Genomic DNA, 18,565 nt, shown 5'->3' on the forward strand with positions numbered 1-18,565 from the left:
ACGCCCAATGTAGGATTCACACCCGTTGAAGGCTGGCGCACCAAAGTTACCCCTCAAGGTCGCTCCTCAACACTGATCTGAGGAGCTTGACAGTGGTCCCTTTTTCTCTTCTTTTTTCTCCCCCTTTTTTTACTGCTCTGTTGGTTCCCCTTAAATAGTCCTCTTCTCGCCATCTCTCTCTTCCACCTGTTGATCATCCACGCACTTTCCTTCTGACCGTCCGTCCCATCAACTGCATTATCAGTACTCATGTGATTTGCAGTGACTAAGGTTGCCCTGTCCAAGAGTCACATCTCCATTAGTGTGGCCAGAGGGTTAGGTGAGCGCATTTAGTGTGGAGGTGACAACCTATCCTGGGCTTGTTCTCCCACTTATTGTTAATCTCGATCCTTCGAGGACAGGTACATCCTCGGCGGGGATCCTTGCAACCTAGACCTTCATACACCATCCTCGGACGATACTTTTTCCTCGACATGGGCCCTGGGCCGGATGTAAAGTGGGCCGAGGCTACCAGGCTCTCAGGCCCCACAATAGCCCCTCAAAATCTTGCTGCCCGCATCCTCGAACGGGAAAGAGGGTTTTGATACCCTCGGGCCTTCGTCATGATTCGCCCAACCTCGGCCTACGTTAGCGTTGGAGTCTTTTTGCCTGCCCAATGCGCATTTCTGACGCCTCAATATACGGTGCACGCTCGAATTAATTTTGGCGGCTCCATGCTCCCCACGTTCAACGGTATGATGGCAATCAGTTGGTAGGGATTTACTGCCTTTATAGGTAGGAAGTTTAGCCTGGTTAATTTTAATGGGGGATATAAATACTCGTTTGAACCACTTGGCCTCCTTATTTGCACACTCAAGAACTTCGGCGTACATACTCTGAATCTGGTCTAATCTCCACACTGACCAGCTCCCCTTTCCAGCAAAAAGAGCCTGTCCGAGGAGAATCTCCCCATTTCTGTAAGTCTCCTTCTCTCTATAGCACAAACTTTTCTTTGATTCTTTTTTCTCCTTTGCTCTCTCTCTAGGGTCTTTGAGTCGTAGCTAGGGATGGGTAAATTTAAGAAGCTAGTTGAGTCTGAAGAGATGATGGAGAAGTTTATTGCTGATTACGGGATACCCCGTAATGTCGGCTTGAGGTATTGCGAGGAAGAAGAGTGGTACATTAGGAGGAACGAGGGTGAAGTTGTGATTCCCATAGTCACCTTCGTAGAGGGAGGCATGAGAATCCCTATGGGGCCAGTGACAAGCGGTTACCTTAGGCATTTTCGGCTAGCTCCTACCCAGTGCGCCGTTAATATGTTTAGGATACTGGGGTGTGTAGATGCCTTGAATGAGAAGATGGGTTTGAGGTTAACCCACCATGATGTGAACTAGTGCTACAATCTTCAGCACTTGAAGGGTAAGTCGTATTATATGAAGATGAGGGACGATAGGGTTCGGTTTATCCAGTGCCTTCTCGATTCTAGTAAAGGGTTGACTCAAGATTTTCTCATTGTGTTGAGGAGTGGCACGACGGTCTCCACTGCCCGACAGTAGAGGGGGAGCCAGGTAGGGTACTCGAAGTAGGAGATAGTCTAACTTCTTTTCTTTTTTCTCTGTCGTATATCTTCTTTGTTTGCTTGATCAAAGGAATTTTGTTTCTCTTTCTACAGATCTGTACGCCTTCGCGCGTCATTTTCACCTAATCAACAAGGAGGACTTAGTAGCCGTTCTTAGGGCGGAGCTCTTTCTGAATGAGGCCGATAACCAGGTTAGAGCCGCCCATAAGATCCTCGGATGCGATCCGGCCCAGAAGTCGTTCCCGGTCCCGAAGCATGTTATCAGGGCTCGTGATTCTCGACTTAGGCAAATCACCATGGTAAAGCACGGGTTTTCATTTTTCGAAGGACCTTCTACTCCGGAGGGCATCCCGTTGGCAGGTTCTTCCTCGTCCTATCAAGCAGCAAAGGCCGAGGAAGGGAGTTCAGAGAAGGGGGGAGAAGTGGTCGAACTAAGCTAATCTGAGGTTGAATTTGGTGCATTTGACCGAGCCGATCAGTCCAAGGATCCCTCTGGTGACTTGGGGGACCCCCATTTGTCTGAAACCGATCTTCAGCCCCCAAGGGCTGGTATTCAGGCTGAGATGGGTTTCAAGAGACAGCCTCAAACCAGCCTTCTTGACCTGCTTGAAGGCAAATCTAGGAAAGGTGTGCCGAGGGAGTCACAGCCCAAGCCTCCTCCTCCTCTGCCCAAGCCTTCGCCTACGCAAACCAGGTCATCCTCCATCCTTCCAATCTCGGACTCTCGGCTTGAGTCCTCCGATCCAAAGAGAAAGAGGCCTTCCAAGGGCAAAGACCCAGTGGATGAGGGCAGATCCCATTCTTCTCCAGATGAAGATTAAGCCCGCCGACCTTCTAAACAACTGTGGCTTGGTGGTCAGCGTAAAGGAAAAGAAATCGTTCAGCAGTCCGAGCCCCAGGCCTAGCTGCCCGCTGTCATGCTCCATGGAAAACCTTTGATGGATGACGCTACTCTCCGAGATTTTCGAAGAGGCAAGGGGGCTCACGTAGCCGATGCCCTAGAGAGGTCCCTCCTCTTCCCCGTCGACATGGCTGAGTTTGGGAGCATGAGGGGGCCAGAGGTTGCCCGCAACCTCAAGAGATACCTGGGCATGGTAGGACCTCTGGTACTTGTTTATTTTATTTGAATTTTATTTCTGAGCACCTCCCCTCCCCTTTACGGCATATTTGTTTTGGTTGGCAGGCTATCCAGGCTATTTTCAAGCTGGACGAGGAGGCAGACAGCCAGAGTAACGCTCTGGGGCAGGAGCGCGATAAGTTCCTGAAGGCTGCGAGTACCCTTAAGAGATCTGAGGCAAATCTCAAGAAGGCGATTGAAAATCTAGAGGAGATGACAAGGGCTAGAGATAGCGCGGCCTCTGACCTAGCCGTTGCTACGAAACAGGTCGAGGACCAGACGAAGCGCTTGCAGGATGTCGAGGGTCAACTGCAGGCTGCCCAAGAGGACATCGCCGACCTGAAGCAAAAGTTGGTTGAAGCGGTAGGGGCGAAAGGTATTGCCGAGTACGCTAGGGACGAGGCCGTGAGGGTTAAAGAAGAAGCCGTGTTTGCGAGAATAGACGCCGAGCGTTCCGTAGAGCAAGCAGAGGAAAAGGCCTTTGCTGAGGGGGTGGCTAAGACTGAAGCTACCCTTAAGGCCCAAGTGCCTGAAGTGTGCAGGTGCTTCTATTCCCAGACCTGGAATGAAGCCCTCAACCAAGCGGGGGTTGATGCCTCATCTGACCTTAAGAAGGCGGAGAGAGTGTATTACCCCTCTGCAATTCTCGAGGTTTTCCCCGTTACTTCTGAGGCGGAGTCCGCTTTACTAGCAGCAGGTGAAAGTCAGACCAAAACTGCTGAGGAGACATCTTCAGCTGACAAACCTGTTGAGGAGGCTGAGCTCCATGGAGTGTTGGAGGGGGCAGGAACTGGCGATCAAGAAGTGCCCCAGGATGTGGTGAAGCCTCCTGCTGACTCCCAAGCCACACTCGTTGTCCCTCAAATCCCTCCTGCCATGGAAGGGTCCTCTGAAGTAGCCTCTCGGAGCCAGGGTCCCGAGGTGTCAGTCAAGGCTGTCTAACAGGCTCCTCAAGACAAGCTGTCCACCGAGTTTGGAGAGTAAGCCATCTCGTTGGACTACCCTGTTTTGATGGCATGGGACACTCTTATTTGTTGTCTTTTTCATTTCATTTCACTTTTTGCCTTGGCGACATTGTAACGAAACTACATACTTTCTATTTGAAATATATATTTAGTAGTTCGCTTTTAGTACTTTGATTGATGCTTCCTGTTACTTGTTATACTTTAATGTTTTGCTCAATACCTTGGTTCTGTTCTGGACTTAGTCTCGTGAGGCAATTAGCTTTCTCTCAAGTTTGAATTCGAGGACCATACCACAACTCGGTTCTATCTAACGCTTTTGATCTTCTGCAAGTAGTTAGATTTCCCATAGGTTTGAGTCCGAGGACCATACAAGACTTTGGTTCAGTCTAGTACCCAAGTTCTCCTTGTAGTGGTTAATTTTCCCATAGGCTTGAATCCGAGGACCATGCAAGACCTTGATTCAGTCTAACACTTCTGTTCTTCTGTAAGTAGCTAGTTTCCCTATAAGTTTGAGTCCAAGGACCATACAAGACCTTGGTTCAGTCTAGTACCCAGGTATATTTGAGTGGTTAGTTTTCCCATAGGCTTGAGTCCGAGGATCATGCAAGACCTTGGTTCAGTCTAACACTTCTGTTTTCTGTAAGTAGCTAGTTTCTCCATAGGTTTGAGTTCAAGAACCATGCAAGACCTTGGTTCAGTCTAGTAACCAGGTATATTTAAGTGGTTAGTTTTCCCATAGGCTTGAGTCCGAGGACCATGCAAGACCTTGGTTCAGTCTAACACTTCTGTTCTTCTATAAGTAGCTAGTTTCCCCATAGGTTTGAGTCCGAGGACCATACAAGACCTTGGTTCAGTCTAGTACCCAGGTATATTTAAGTGGTTAGTTTTCCTATAGGCTTGAGTTTGAGGACCATGCAAGACCTTCGTTCAGTCTAACACTTCTGTTCTTCTGTAAGTAGCTAGTTTCCCCATAGGTTTGAGTCCGAGGACCATACAAGACCTTGGTTCAGTCTAGTACCCAGGTATATTTAAGTGGTTAGTTTTCCCATAGACTTGAGTCCGAGGACCATGCAAGACCTTGGTTCAGTCTAACACTTCTGTTCTTCTATAAGTAGCTAGTTTCCCCATAGGTTTGAGTCCGAGGACCATACAAGACCTTGGTTCAGTCTAGTACCCAGGTATATTTAAGTGGTTAGTTTTCCCATAGGCTTGAGTCCGAGGACCATGCAAGACCTTGGTTCAGTCTACCACTTCTGTTCTTCTGTAAGTAGCTAGTTTCCCCATAGGTTTGAGTCCGAGGACCATGCAAGACCTTGGTTCAGTCTAGTACCCAGGTATATTTTAATGGTTAGTTTTCTCATAGGCTTGAATCCGAGGACCATGCAAGACCTTGGTTCAGTCTAACACTTCTGTTCTTCTGTAAGTAGCTAGTTTCCCCATAAGTTTGAGTCCGAGGACCATGCAAAACCTTGGTTCAATCTAGTACCCAAGTATATTTAAGTGGTTAGTTTTCCCATAGGCTTAAATCCGAGGACCATGCAAGACCTTGGTTCATTCTAACACTTCTGTTCTTCTGTAAGCAGCTAGTTTCCCCATAGGTTTGAGTCCGAGGACCATGCAAGACTTTGGTTCAGTTTAGTACCTAGGTATATTTAAGTGGTTAGTTTTTCCATAGGCATGAGTCCGAGGACCATGCATGACCTTGGTTCAGTCTAACACTTCTGTTCTTCTGTATGGGGTAAAAGAGTTTGTCCTCGGTGCTGGGAATCTTATTTTTGGCGTGATAACGGCCTCGGCCCTGCTTCGTTGGAAGTGGGCCATCCCTCAGATTGGACCCTTGACCCCGCAGTGCCCTAGGCAAGGGTGGTTTGGACTTCTAACCTTATACGTGGCAGTAACCCCACCTTCAGTTCAAGTTTCCGCCCTCCTCAGTTACGAGGCATCTCCTGACTGCTCGCGTTCTGCGCTTGACGTTTCAACACGCGAAGCACACTCTCATTAATATCCTCGTGGATTGATGCAGATCCAGCGGTCGATAGCCTCCTGGAATTTGGTCAGGATTAATGTCACTGATAATCCTTCTTTCGAATTATGTGTGGATCAATTCCCATCAACCTCCATTTTCTATACAAGGCTCTCTGGGGGGAAACGTCCTTCTACACTCCATGAACCTTCTAACAAAACAGGAAACATGTCCCCTTAACTCTCCGAGCCCCCTCAATAACCCTGCTAGGATTGTGATAAGAGTTTGGAGAAATGGGACGACCTTGGATGGGAGTGAGGGCACACAAGCCAAAGGTCCTCCTCCCTCGACCGAGAGCCGTTGCGGCTGTAGCCCACGTCAGACTTCCGACGCGGCAAAGTTTAGGCGTCATCCTGATGGTGTTGTGCATGGCGGTCAGGAGGGAGGTCTTTGAAGTACATAACGCTCTTCTCCGAGGCGCATCCATGCCTGCCCTTCAGACTGGCAGTGATTCGCGTCTGGCTTACCCGCCGATGGAGGCTCGCAAGATTACGTCATGTCTGGTGCCCGGGTGTTGCCGTCTCCAACGGTCAATCACCGTGGGGCTAGGAGAGAATCAAGGGAACATCATGGGGAGAGGCCGTCATTCGCCCTTGCATCTGCTCCTCTCTTCTCGCCGACACCATCCGCACCGGCCCGGGGGTTGTTGGTAACCTTAAAACAAGCATGCCTCAGCCCCCTTCCCTAGAGTTAATTTTAAAACATGCCCGTCTGGGCCTCTGTTTGTAGAATTAGCTTTAGAACAAGCCAGTCTGAGCCTCTGTTTGTACCTTGTATTTATTTTTTGATTAATAAAATGTTGCGATGTTTGTTTCCTTTTCCTACTCTCTGAATCTTTTACTTTCCTACAACGATCATATCTTGTGCAAAAGCGTTATTGTTGGATGTTACTTCTTTCTCTTTTCTTTTCTTTTTTTGGAGTCGGGGTCAGTGTCGCCAGTGGTGACGAAAAACTACCCAACCTTGCGCAAGCCCCCAACAGGGGAATCATCAACTGTTGCACTTGCTAGCGCCCTAGTTCTTCCCACAGACGGCGCCAATTGTAAGAACTCAATTTGGAAAGACCCTCAAAAATCAAAAGGAGAATGATCTAATAAGCCCAAACAATAAATTTTTAAAAAGTGGGTTCAAGAACTAGGCCCTAACAAACGGAGAACGCCCAATGCAGGATTCACACCCGTTGAAGGCCGGCGCGCCAAAGTTACCCCTCAAGGTCGCTCCTCGGCACTGATCCGAGAAGCTTGATAGTGGTCCCTTTTTCTCCTCTTTTTTCTCCCCTTTTTTTTACTGCTCTATTGGTTCCCCTTAAATAGTCCTCTTCTCACCATCTCTCTCTTCCACCTGTTGATCATCCACGCACTTTCCTTCTGACCGTCCGTCCTATCAGCTGCATTATCAGTACTCATATGATTTGCAGTGACCAAGGTTGCCCTGTCCAGGAGTCACATTTCCATTAGTGCGGCCAGAGGGTTAGGTGAGCGCATTTAGTGTGGAGGTGACAACCTGTCCTGGGCTTGTTCCCCCACTTAGTGTTAATCTCGATCCTTCGAGGACAGGTTCATCCTCGATGGGGATCCTTGCAACCCAGACCTTCATACACCGTCCTCAGACGATACTTCTTCCTCGACATGGGCCCTGGGCCGGATGTAAAGTGGGCCGAGGCTACCAGGCTCTCAGGCCCCACAACTGTGTTTGGTATGTGTAAAGAAGAATGATGAAGATTGAATAATTCTTTGTCATTTCTTGGCGGGTTATCACTAAACTCTTTCAAATGGTAACGAGCACCACGATAAGGGGAAATAATTCATTTTTGAACTCCATAATCAGCATCACCAAGATAATATTTACCTACTAGTTTATAGTCAAAAAGGAAAAGAAATCACTCTCAAAGTTAGTATCTATAATAAAATCATTTTCTAGTCCTATAATACCTTCAGGAATTTTTAATCCCCTTTGCCTAGATAATGCATCATTTAAGACACGTGAGTCATGTGCACTTCCTTCCCAACCAGCTAATACATAAGTGAATTTAAAGTCAAAGGTAGCAACAGCAAGGACATTTTGTTTTGTTCCATCCTTTCAACCGCAAAACCTTCCTTGAATTTGAAGTGGAACATATGCACGAACATGAGTTCCATCAGTCGCTCCCACACAATCCTAATTACGACCAATATAAGTTACATTCATTTTACATTTTATATGTATAAAAAATGGAAAATGAAAGCCTTTAAAACTTACCTTGAAATACGGGGTAAACTAGTTGCTATTCCTTATCTCCAAGGGTTTATCTTGGTCAGGTAGTCTAATCACATGTTTGTACAATTGTAGAACTGCTCTAAGGACATGCTTAAAGTATCAGTGCACTGTCTCAACTAATCCATAAAACCTCTCACCTACAACTTGAAACCTCACATTATGCACAATAGTGTGTAAAAAAATTAACACTTGTTCTCTAATGGACATGTGATTGGTTTCTTGAAGTAAATTATTCTTACACGGAATTCTACATAGCGCATAAAAAGCAAAGGGTTCCATCCTTATATTATGGACACAGCGCACATCACCTCTATAAAGAATATCACTCATATATGACTATCTTTCATAGTCTCAATTGACATGGGGTTCTCTAGGTATAACACTCCTAGATCTTAACCCTTTCAAAAGAACAACACTCAAAGCAATGACAGATGTAGCTGCCCCCATTATGGCAGCAAAAGTGATGGGTTATCCATCTACGTTCCAAAAATATGATAATTATAAATTACATGTACACTTAAAAAAAGACACTTAAAAATAAAATTTTCATTGAATATATATACAAGAACATCGATTACCTAATATATTTTGGAACAAAGGAATGAAAAAAAAATTCACTATTAATAGCAATATTTTGGAACAAAGGAATGAAAAAAAATTCATTGTTATATGAGTGTAGGGGCTGGGTTTGAATACTGCTCCTGTTGGATAAGTGACCTTAAGCCCAACGAACCCAATACAATAAAATTATAGAGAATGAGTTGAAGAACTGGGCTTCGATGAGTGTAACAACAGTTGGTGGTGATGCAAGGAACAAACAAGCAAAACAAATATGGATTAATATGGATTTGGACAAAAAGCTCAGTCCTCGGCAATAGTCCGAGGAGCTTCTATTTATTATTTCTTAAGGATCAGTGATAATGGTTATAGAATTAGCTTAGGCTGCTACAGTGTTTTCTCTGGTGAAGTCTCTCCCTTTTTCTCAGAGCTCCTTCTTCCTTATATACTGGTTTTTTCCTCCATCTCCACCATACACGTGCAGGTTAGATCTGTTGTTGATTGTCTTTGTCACATCAACTTCCTATCAGAGCTCCTAGATGGTAGCTGTGAGTCAGAAAAGCCACTGTTCAAGCATCATTTTCACATTAATGCGGCCAGAGTGTTAGTTGTGAGCATTTAATGTGGAGGCTACAACTTTCCCGGGAATTGCTCTACCGCCATGCTCCAAAATGCTTTGGAAGATTATTTTTGTTGGGAAGTCTCTTTACATGGTCCTCGGCCTTGGGTAGCCAAGGACAGAATTATCCTCGGCACGGTTTTTTGGGCCGTCATGATCACTTTCGTATTTTCCATATGCGATTATGGGCCCTGTCATGGGCTTCGAGCCCAGTACAGAGAGTGGATGCACATCACTGAGCTTTATGGCCCCACAATATCCCCTCAAAATTTTGCTGTCTGGCACGTCGGACAAAAAGAAGGATTTTGATCCCCTCGGGCGTGTCTTTGGCTTACCACGTCTTGTCCTTCGCTAGCGCCCATGTCTTTTTAACTGCCCAAGGCATGCTCCTGACGATTTGGTGCTTGTAGCGTGCTTTCATTAAATTTTAGCGGCTGGTTATTCCCCACATTCTACGGTGTAATGGCGATCCAACGGTGGAGATTTATTTTCCATTCATAAGCTGGAAAACTCCCGCTGTTATTTCAATCTGGGTATAAATACTTGTTTGAATCAATTTGTACAAATTACTATTGCATTCAAGAGCTCCTGCACACATATGTTGAACCTACTAACACCTTTCACTCTCACTCACTCATGTCCCTTCAAAAGCCTGTCCGACGACACTTCCTCATTCTTGTAAGTTTTTCCAAACCTTTCAAACTTTCTTCATTTTTCTTTCTCTGTCTCTTTCTTTTGGCACCTCTCTTTCCCAGTTTTCTTTAGTTTCTTTGAACCTTTGTTGAGGATGGGTAGATTTAAGATCTTGGTAGAGTCTGAGGAGGGGATGGAAAAATTTAAGGCTGACTATAGGATTCCGCTCGACGTGGACCTTAGGTATTGTAAGGAGGGTGAGTGGCACTTCGCAGGGAGGAAGGTGAGGTGGCGATTCCCATGATCGCCTTCATAGAAGGCGATGTGAGAATCCCAATGGGGCCAGTGATGAGGGACTACCTTAGATTTGTTAGGTTGTCCCCTACTTAGTGCGCCCCAAACGTCTTCAGAATATTAGGGTGTGTAGACGCCTTGAACGAGAAGATGGGGTTGCAGTTGACCCATCACGACATGAACTGGGTTTATAGCCTTCACAACTTGAAAGGGAATGGGTACTACTTGAAAACAAGGCAGCCTAAAGTAAGGCTCATCCAATGCCTCCTTGAGTCAAGCAATGGGCTAAACAAAGATTTTCTAATCGTGTCCGGGGAATGGCATGATGGCGTCCCTTGCCCAATGGTAGAAAGGGAACCAGGTGTGGCTTTAGGGGTAGGAGAAGGATTTGTTTAACGCTTTAATGTGACTTGTGTTGTGAGGTTGCTAATATCTTGCTTTCCACAGTTTTGCAGACAGGCGCGTCATCGAGCCACACTTAAGTCTGGTTAACAAAAAGGGTTTGAATAAGATTCTTCAAGCCGAGGTGTTCATAAACGAAGACGACGGTCAACTTAGGGCAGCCCACTTGATATTGGGATATATACCAATATCTCGTGCTTTCCAAGCTCCAAAGTGCGTCATCAAGGCCTACGATCCACGCCTCCATAGGATCAACGTTGCTGTTGAGGGTTTCCTTCTCCCTGAGGGCACTTCAACTCCGTAGGGCGTACCTTTGGTGGGTTCTTCTTCTCGTCCTCAGGTCAAGGAAGAGGAGGAAAGCACTGAGAAAGAAGAAAAAATAGTTGAGCTGGTTTCGTCCGAGGACGAATTTGAGGTATTCAACCAAGCTTCACCCTCTGAGGCCCCAGTCAAAGCAGACATATCCTTTGCGGATACTCTTCTAGAAGAAGATATGGGTATTCAGAGGAAGAAACATACAAGCTTGCTAGAGTTGATAGAGTCACAGCCAGGGAAAGAGGCACCTGGAAGATCATCTCAGAGGAGACCTCTTTCCCCTTCTCAGAGTAAGCTCCCTCCCGCTTTAACCAAGCTCCCTCCTCCTCCCAAGTCCACTCAACCGCCGAGGACCGAGCCTTCCGACCCCAAGAGAAAAAAGGAGTCGAAAGGCAAAGAGGTAATGGAGGCTAAGAAGTCTAATCCCACACTGGAAGAGAGGGACCAGTAGGCTGCTAAGCAGCAAAAGGTTAGGCCTAGGGGGCCAGAAATAAGGGTTGATCCTCTGCCTGAGCCACAGGCTTGGATCCCTGCCCCAATGCTCAATGAGGCTCCCTTGATGGACAATGCTTCCATCAGGGACTTCTAAGGAGGCACCGGCAGCCATGTGGCCGATGCTTTGGAGAGGACCTTACTACTGCCCTCAGACATGGCCTAATTGCGAAATTTCAGGAGGCAGGAGGTCTTCCTTAGCCTGAAGAGGTATTTGGGGATGGTAAGGTCTTCGGCTTAATTAGCCTTCATTTTCTGTCTAACTTGAATCTTGTTCCCTGTTTAACTTGCACTTGTTCTCTTTTTAGGCTATTTAGGCCATGTTCAGAGCAAAGGAAATGGCCAACAGCGCCAGCAGGCAACTCCTCCAGCCAACCCCCAAGCTCCTCCAGCCGAGAAGGAAGCCTCTGGGAATGTGGAGTTAGCCTCCGATCCCCTTAAGACCGCCCCTGTGAGCCAAGCCTCTAAAGCCTCTGAAATAGCCTCTCAGCATCCTCCTAAGGACAAACTAACTATCAAGCTGAAGAAATAGGTTGTTTTTTGCTTACTTGTATTGTTGTAATTGTCTTTTCTTCTTTTCTTTTCTTTTTTTTTTTTCTTTTTTTAGCTTATTGTAATGAAACTTCGTTTTGTAATGAAATGTGTGTATTTCTTTGAATGACGTGGCCCTTTATTTATCATGTTTTCATGCTTTCTCTAATATTTGACTAATCTGAGTAGTATGCCAGCGATACTTGGACAGTTGAAAACAATAAATCCACAATGTAAATTTTAATTCAGGCCTTAACTTATAATTAAACAATCTAAGCAATACCACTTGCCTTCAGTTAGATGAGCCATAAAAGAGTTTAGGTTTATAGTGCAAACCTCACATTTTCTAGGTTCATAAGTCCATAAAACTACTGATCTTAAGGAAATACTGCGGTATTGACTATAAAGGAAAGTTAAATGATGCTTTAGGTGAAATGATGTAATTGTACCTTGAAATGCTTTAAGTGATGCTCATGGAGTTAGGCTCCATTTTGGGCCCTGTTTATTGCTTAAATGAATGTCTAAGGCAGTCAACCTCTTCAACAGCTGTGGCTCAAGGATCTAAATAACCTAGTTCTACTTAGCACTTGGATAGGTGCCAAAAGTCGTTAGTCTCCCCAAGGTTGGAGGTCCGAGAACCCATGCAAAACCTTGGTTCTGTCTAACACTTGAATAATGGCTGGAAGTTATTAGTTTTCCCAAAGTTTGAGGTCCGAGGACCCATGCAAGACCTTGGTTCTGTCTAACACTTAAGTAATTGCTGGAAGTTATTAATTTCCCCAAGGTTTGAGGTCCGAGGACCCATGCAAGACCTTAGTTCTATCTAACACTTAAGTAATTGCTGGAAGTTATTAATTTCCCCAAGGTTTGAGGTCCGAGGACCCATGCAAGACCTTGGTTCTGTCTAACACTTAAATAATTGATTGAAGTTATTAGTTTCCCCAAGGTTTAAGGTCTGAGGACACATGCAAGACCTTGGTTCTATCTAACACTTAAATAATTGATGGAAGTTATTAGTTTCCCCTAGGTTTGAGGTCTGAGGACCAATGCAAGACCTTGGTTCTATCTAACACTTAAGTAATTGCTGGAATGTATGACATGTAATTGAAATAATTCATCATGCAGACAAAAGTTATTTTCATTAATAATAATACCTTCTTAAGTTGTTTACATTCCATGGGTAAGGTACAGCTTTTTCGTCTAAGTCTTCTAAATAATAGGTGTCTATTCCTGCCACTAAGGTGATGTGATACGGTCCTTCCTAGTTGGGCCCCAACTTTCCCCAAGATGGGTTCTTGGCATTACCCAAAACCTTTCTCAGCACCAAGTCTCCTGGTGCTAGTGGCCATTGTTTTACATTGGCATCATACCCTTATTTGAGTTTCTGATGGTAGTAGGCTAGTTGGACCATTGCCTTTTCTCTTCTCTCTTCGATTAAATCTAAACCCTCTTTTAGCAACTCGTCGTTGTTGCTCAGAGTAAAAGTGCTCGTCCTCAGCGTTGGGAAGCAAGTTTCTACAGGGATGACTACTTCGACCCCATAAGTCATGGAAAAGAGAGTTTCTCCTGTTGATTAGTGCAGTGTAGTCCGATATATCCACAAGACATGTGGTAGTTCTTCTACCCACCTTCCCTTCGAATCGTCCAATCTCTTTTTCAACCTATTAACTATGACTTTGTTGACAGCTTCAGCCTGCCCATTTCCTTGGGGGTAGGCTGGAGTGGAATACTGGTTTGTGAGTCCCAGGTTACAGTAATATCTCCTAAAGGTCTTGCTATCAAATTGGAGGCCGTTGTCCGAGATGAGGGTATGTGGGATCCCAAATCGAGTAACGATGTTCTTCCAGATGAATTTCTTAACATCCACGTCCCTGATGTTAGTTAGGGGTTCGGCTTCAACCCACTTAGTGAAATAATCTGTACCGACCAAAAGATATCTCTTATTCCCTACTGCTTTAGGAAAAAGGCCTACGATATCTAAACCCCACTGAGCAAACGGCCATGGACTGGAGATAGGATTGAGGACACCTCCTGGTTTGTGGATGTTTGGAGCAAACCTTTGGTACTGGTCATATTTCTTGACATACTCCTTGGCTTCCTTCTGCATTCTCGGCCACCAATATCCCTGGGTGATGGCTTTATGAGACAAAGACCTTCCTCCTATGTGGCTCCCACAAAATCCTTCATGCAGTTCCTCAAGCAGTAATTTTGATGCTTCAGGGTGTATGCATAGCAGATACGACCCAGAATAGGAGCGCTTATACAACTTGTGATCCTCAGACAGCCAAAAATGAGGGGCTTTTCTTCGTATTTTCTCTGCCTCTGACTTTTCTTTAGGTAGTACATCATCTTTAAGGAAATTCACTATAGGATCCATCCAGCTCGAACCCACCTTGGCCTGATGGATCTACACCATGCCTATCTTGGCACCATCCGATCTGCACAAGTCTTCAACAAGGATGGTTCAAGGTAAATGCTGCGTCGAGGAGGTGGCAAGGGTAGCCAATGAATCTGCATGCGTGTTTCCACTCCTAGAAACGTGTGACAGGTCGAAGAATTCAAAGTTCGATTGCAAGCGCTTGACCTGACTCAGGTACTCCTACATTCTCGCATCTTTATCCTCTAGCTCTCCCATCACTTGGCCCACAACTAATCTAAAGTCCGAGAACACTTCCACTTCCTTTCCTCCCATTTTCTGTACCATGACCATTCCGTGCAGTAATGCCTCATATTCAGTTTCGTTGTTTGTGGCCGAGAAACCTAATCTCAAGGATTTCTCTATGGTAATCTTCTTAGGAGGTATTAGGACCAGCCCCACTCCAAACCCCCTTTGGTTCGCTGCGTCGGCAACATATACTTTCCAGCGTGAGGGCCCTCGTGCAGAGATTGTGCTAACCAATTTTCCATCTATGTTTTGTTTCTCTGTTTCCATCTATATTGATGATTCAACGAATTCAGCTATCAAATCAGCGAAGACCTAGCCTTTGACAGAGGTTTGAGGCATGTATTTAATATCAAAAGCTCCTAGAATTGTACTTCACATGGCAATTCTTCCTGTATAATCGACACTTCGAAGCACAGATTTAAGTGGAAGTTGAGTTAGAATAACCACTGTGTGTGCTTGGAAGTAATGGGGGAGTTTTCGCGTGGCATGCACTATTGCTAAAATCGCCTTCTCCAGCGGTAAATAACACACCTCAGCCTCAAATAATGATTTACTCACATAATATACTGGCCGTTGTATGCCTTCATCAACTCGTATCAACACCAAGCTTACAACATGAGGGGCCACCACAATGTAGGCAAATAAAACCTTGTCGACCTTAGGGCTAGACATGATGGGTGGCTATGATAGGTACTCCTTAAGTTGTTGGAAGGCTAGAACGCAGTCCTCGGGCCATTCAAATCCTTTCCATTTGTTTACCAAGAGGTAAAATGGTTGGCATCTGTCTGCAGATCTGGAAATAAACCGATTCAAGGCTACGATCATCCCCGTGAATTTCTAAACTTCTTTAGGATTCTGAGGAGGTTGCAGACTGTGGATTGCTCTGATCTGATCTGGATTCACCTCAATTCCCTTATGCGTCACCATATAGCCCAGAAATTTACCAGAACCAACACCAAATGAGCATTTAGAGGCGTTGAGACGCAGTTTGTGTTTTCTTAAAATGTGAAAAATAATTCCGAGGTCTTCCATGTGCTCGAATGTTACTTTACTTTTTACCACCATATCATCTATGTTGACCTCTATATTCTTGCCCATCTGTGACTTGAACATTTTAGTCATCATCCTTTGGTAGGTAGACCCTGCATTCTTCAAACCAAAGAGCATCACTTTTTAGTGGTAATTCCCAATGAGAGTAACGAATGTTGTTTTCTCTTAATCGCCCAGGGCCAATGGTTTTTGATGGTAGCCCTAGAAGGCATCTAGGAAGCTTATCCGAGGATGGCCTACCGTTGCATCCACGAGCTGATCTATCCGAGGCATGGGGAATGGGTCTTTTGGACACACCTTGTTTAAGTCTGTGAAGTCCATACAAACTCACCATTTCCCACTCTTCTTCTTTACAGCCACAGTGTTAGCCAACCACTTAGGGTAGAACACCTCCTTGATAACCCCTGCTTGCTTGAGCTTTCTCACCTCATCCTTGACGGCATCGGCATGCTCCCTAGATAGGCGCCGAGGTGGTTGTTTTTTGGGAGTGACCGATGGGTTTATATTTAAGTGGTGACATATGAAGTTTGAATCAATTCCTGGGGCATCGTAAGCGTCCCATGCAAACACATCAATATTTTCCCTGAGGAGTGACACCAGTCCCTCCTTTTCCTGAGGTGGCAATTGAGATCCCACCTAAAAGAACCTCTTCAGGCCATTGCCAATTATCACTTTTTCTAAATCCTCACATTTTGCTTCCTCGACTAATGCATTAATAGGCGATGCCAGGATCTTTGATTGCTATGAGCTTTCTTCAACAGGGGCCGAGGACCCTGCATTTGGCCAATGTGAAATGGCTGCTACCAAGCACTCTCTTGCCATAGTCGAACACCCTCGAATTTCTAAAACCTGGCCCTCAGATAGGAACTTCACCTTCTGGTGCAAGGTGGAGGCAACGACTTCTAAGGTGTGAAGCCAAGGTTTGGCCACGATGGCAGTGTAAGGGGTGTAAGTATCTACCACAATGAAGTCAACCTCCACTACTTCAGGACCGGTTTGCATAGGTAGTCTAATCTGGCCCTTCGGCATAACCATTTTCCCATCAAAGCTGACCAGGGGGAACTGTAGGGTGTCAAATCTTCCGGCCCCAGCCCCAACCCCTTATAGAGATCGGGGTACATGATTTCAGCCCCGCTACCGTTGTCTACCATTATTCTTTTGACATCATAGCCCCCAATCCAAAGAGTGATAACTAGCGCATCATCGTGGGGCTGGATAGTACCGATTTTGTCTTCCTCAGAGAAACTCGAGACCGAATGAGGATATGCCTTGGGTTTTTTCGTCTCTGGGCCAAAGTCTTTGGCAGACTGCCGAGCTACAAACATCACCCTGGAAGGGCACGAACCTGTCCTCCCTAGAGTGGCAAAGATGACGTTGATTATTCCTATGGCTGGTCTTGAGGAAGTATCTCTCTTGGACTCTTGGTTTGTCTGGTCTTAATGGCCACTAGAAGGAAGCAAGAGGTGCTTCAGCTTCCCTTCTCGGACCAGCTGATCCAGATGGGTCCAAAGGTTCCTGCAGTCTTCTGTGGCGTGTCCTTAGTCCTGGTGATACTGACAATATAGGTTCTGATTGCGTTTCATCGAGTCTCCGGCCATCTTGTTAGGCCGCTTGAAGAATGGCTCATCCTTGATCTTCTCCAAGACCTGATGTACCAATTCCCTGAATACGGCGTTAACCATGTGCGTGTTGGTTGATCCAGATTGCCCTACGAAATCTCTTCTCAGACGGTCATTATTGTATTGGTCAGACCTGAAATCCCTATTCTTTTGAGGGATAACCTTCTCTTTCCCTTTCCCTTGCATCTGGTCCTCTTCTAATTTTTTGTATTTGTCAATTCGGTCCATAAGTTGACGTACACTGGTGACAGGCTTGCCAGTCAGGGACTTCCTTAAGCCGTGCTCGGTTGGAAGACCGCTTTTGAAAGTGCTGGTCATCAAAGTTGTCATCCATCTCATTATACATTTTCCAATATCTGTCCGAGTATGCTTTTAGAGTTTCGCCCTCAAGTATGGATAATGAAAACAACGAGCTCAGAGGCTGAGGAACTCAGCTGTTCATAATGAAGCAAGAACTGAAGGCTTGGGTGAGTTGTTTATAGGAATTTATGGAGTTCGTCTTCAAGCCGTTGAACCACCTCATCGCCACAGGTCCTAAGCTAGACGGGAAAACCTTACACATCAAAGCATTATTCTTAGAGTGAACGGCTATTCTTTGGTTAAACTGGTTGACATGCTCTACGGGGTCCGATCGACCATTATAAACGGTAAATGTAGGTTGATAGAACCGCCGAGGTAGCCTAGCCCCTTCTATCTTGTGTGTGAAGGGCGATCTAGAGATCTAATCCAGAGCCTTGCTCATGGCATCATTAACCAGGCCCCTGCTAGATGAATCTTTGTGTTTTCATCGATGATGGTATTCGTCTTTATAAGAGAAGGTTTACCTTGGAGGAGTTCTTGATCTCTGCCTGTAACTGCTATCTTTTTCATCGTTGGAGGATACGCCAAAACTTGAGGGAGATTGCCTCCGTCGTGCATGGCGTAGTCTCCTTTTCAAGTCATCTATCTCCTGCTGCATGGCTTGATTATCGTTTGGTCTTAGGGATACACGATTGCCCACTTAGGAATGGCTTCTACTTGTCTGGGTAGTATGCATACTCCCTTCTCGATTCCTTTCGTTCTCTTGATTTTGTTCATGCTCAGGACCAAGAAAATTACTCTGCAGTTGAGATCCTATGGGCTCTATCCATTGGGGAATTCCTTGGTGTGGGTTAGCCTAGTGCGAACCTAATCCCACCATCTCTAACTGTTGCACTCACAAGCGCACAAATTCTTCCCATAGACGGCGCCAATTGTAGGGGTTGGGTTTGAATACTGCCCCTGTTGGATAAGTGACCTCAAGCCCAACGAACCCAATACAATAAAATTATAGAGAATGGGTTGAAGAACTAGGTTTCGATGAATGTAACAACAGTTGGTGATGCAAGGAATAGACAAGCAAAACAAATATGGATTTGGACAAAAAGCTCAGTCCTCGGCAATAGTCCAAGGAGCTTCTATTTATTATTTCTTAAGGATCAGTGATAAT

General features: G+C 45.5%; 1 protein-coding gene across 1 annotated transcript; it reads left to right on the plus strand.

The window, feature by feature from the left end:
* Positions 1 to 10,173: 10,173 nt before the first annotated feature.
* On the plus strand, positions 10,174 to 11,764 carry LOC136069141 (uncharacterized). Its single transcript, XM_065777347.1, has 4 exons — positions 10,174 to 10,269; positions 10,730 to 11,140; positions 11,320 to 11,422; positions 11,541 to 11,764. The coding sequence occupies exons 1-4, from the start codon at positions 10,174 to 10,176 to the stop codon at positions 11,762 to 11,764; spliced, it is 834 nt and encodes a 277-aa protein (XP_065633419.1).
* Positions 11,765 to 18,565: the final 6,801 nt, after the last annotated feature.

Source organism: Quercus suber, unplaced genomic scaffold (assembly GCF_002906115.3).
Source record: "Quercus suber isolate HL8 unplaced genomic scaffold, Cork oak 2.0 scaffold_9, whole genome shotgun sequence".
NCBI classification, from domain to species: domain Eukaryota; kingdom Viridiplantae; phylum Streptophyta; class Magnoliopsida; order Fagales; family Fagaceae; genus Quercus; species Quercus suber.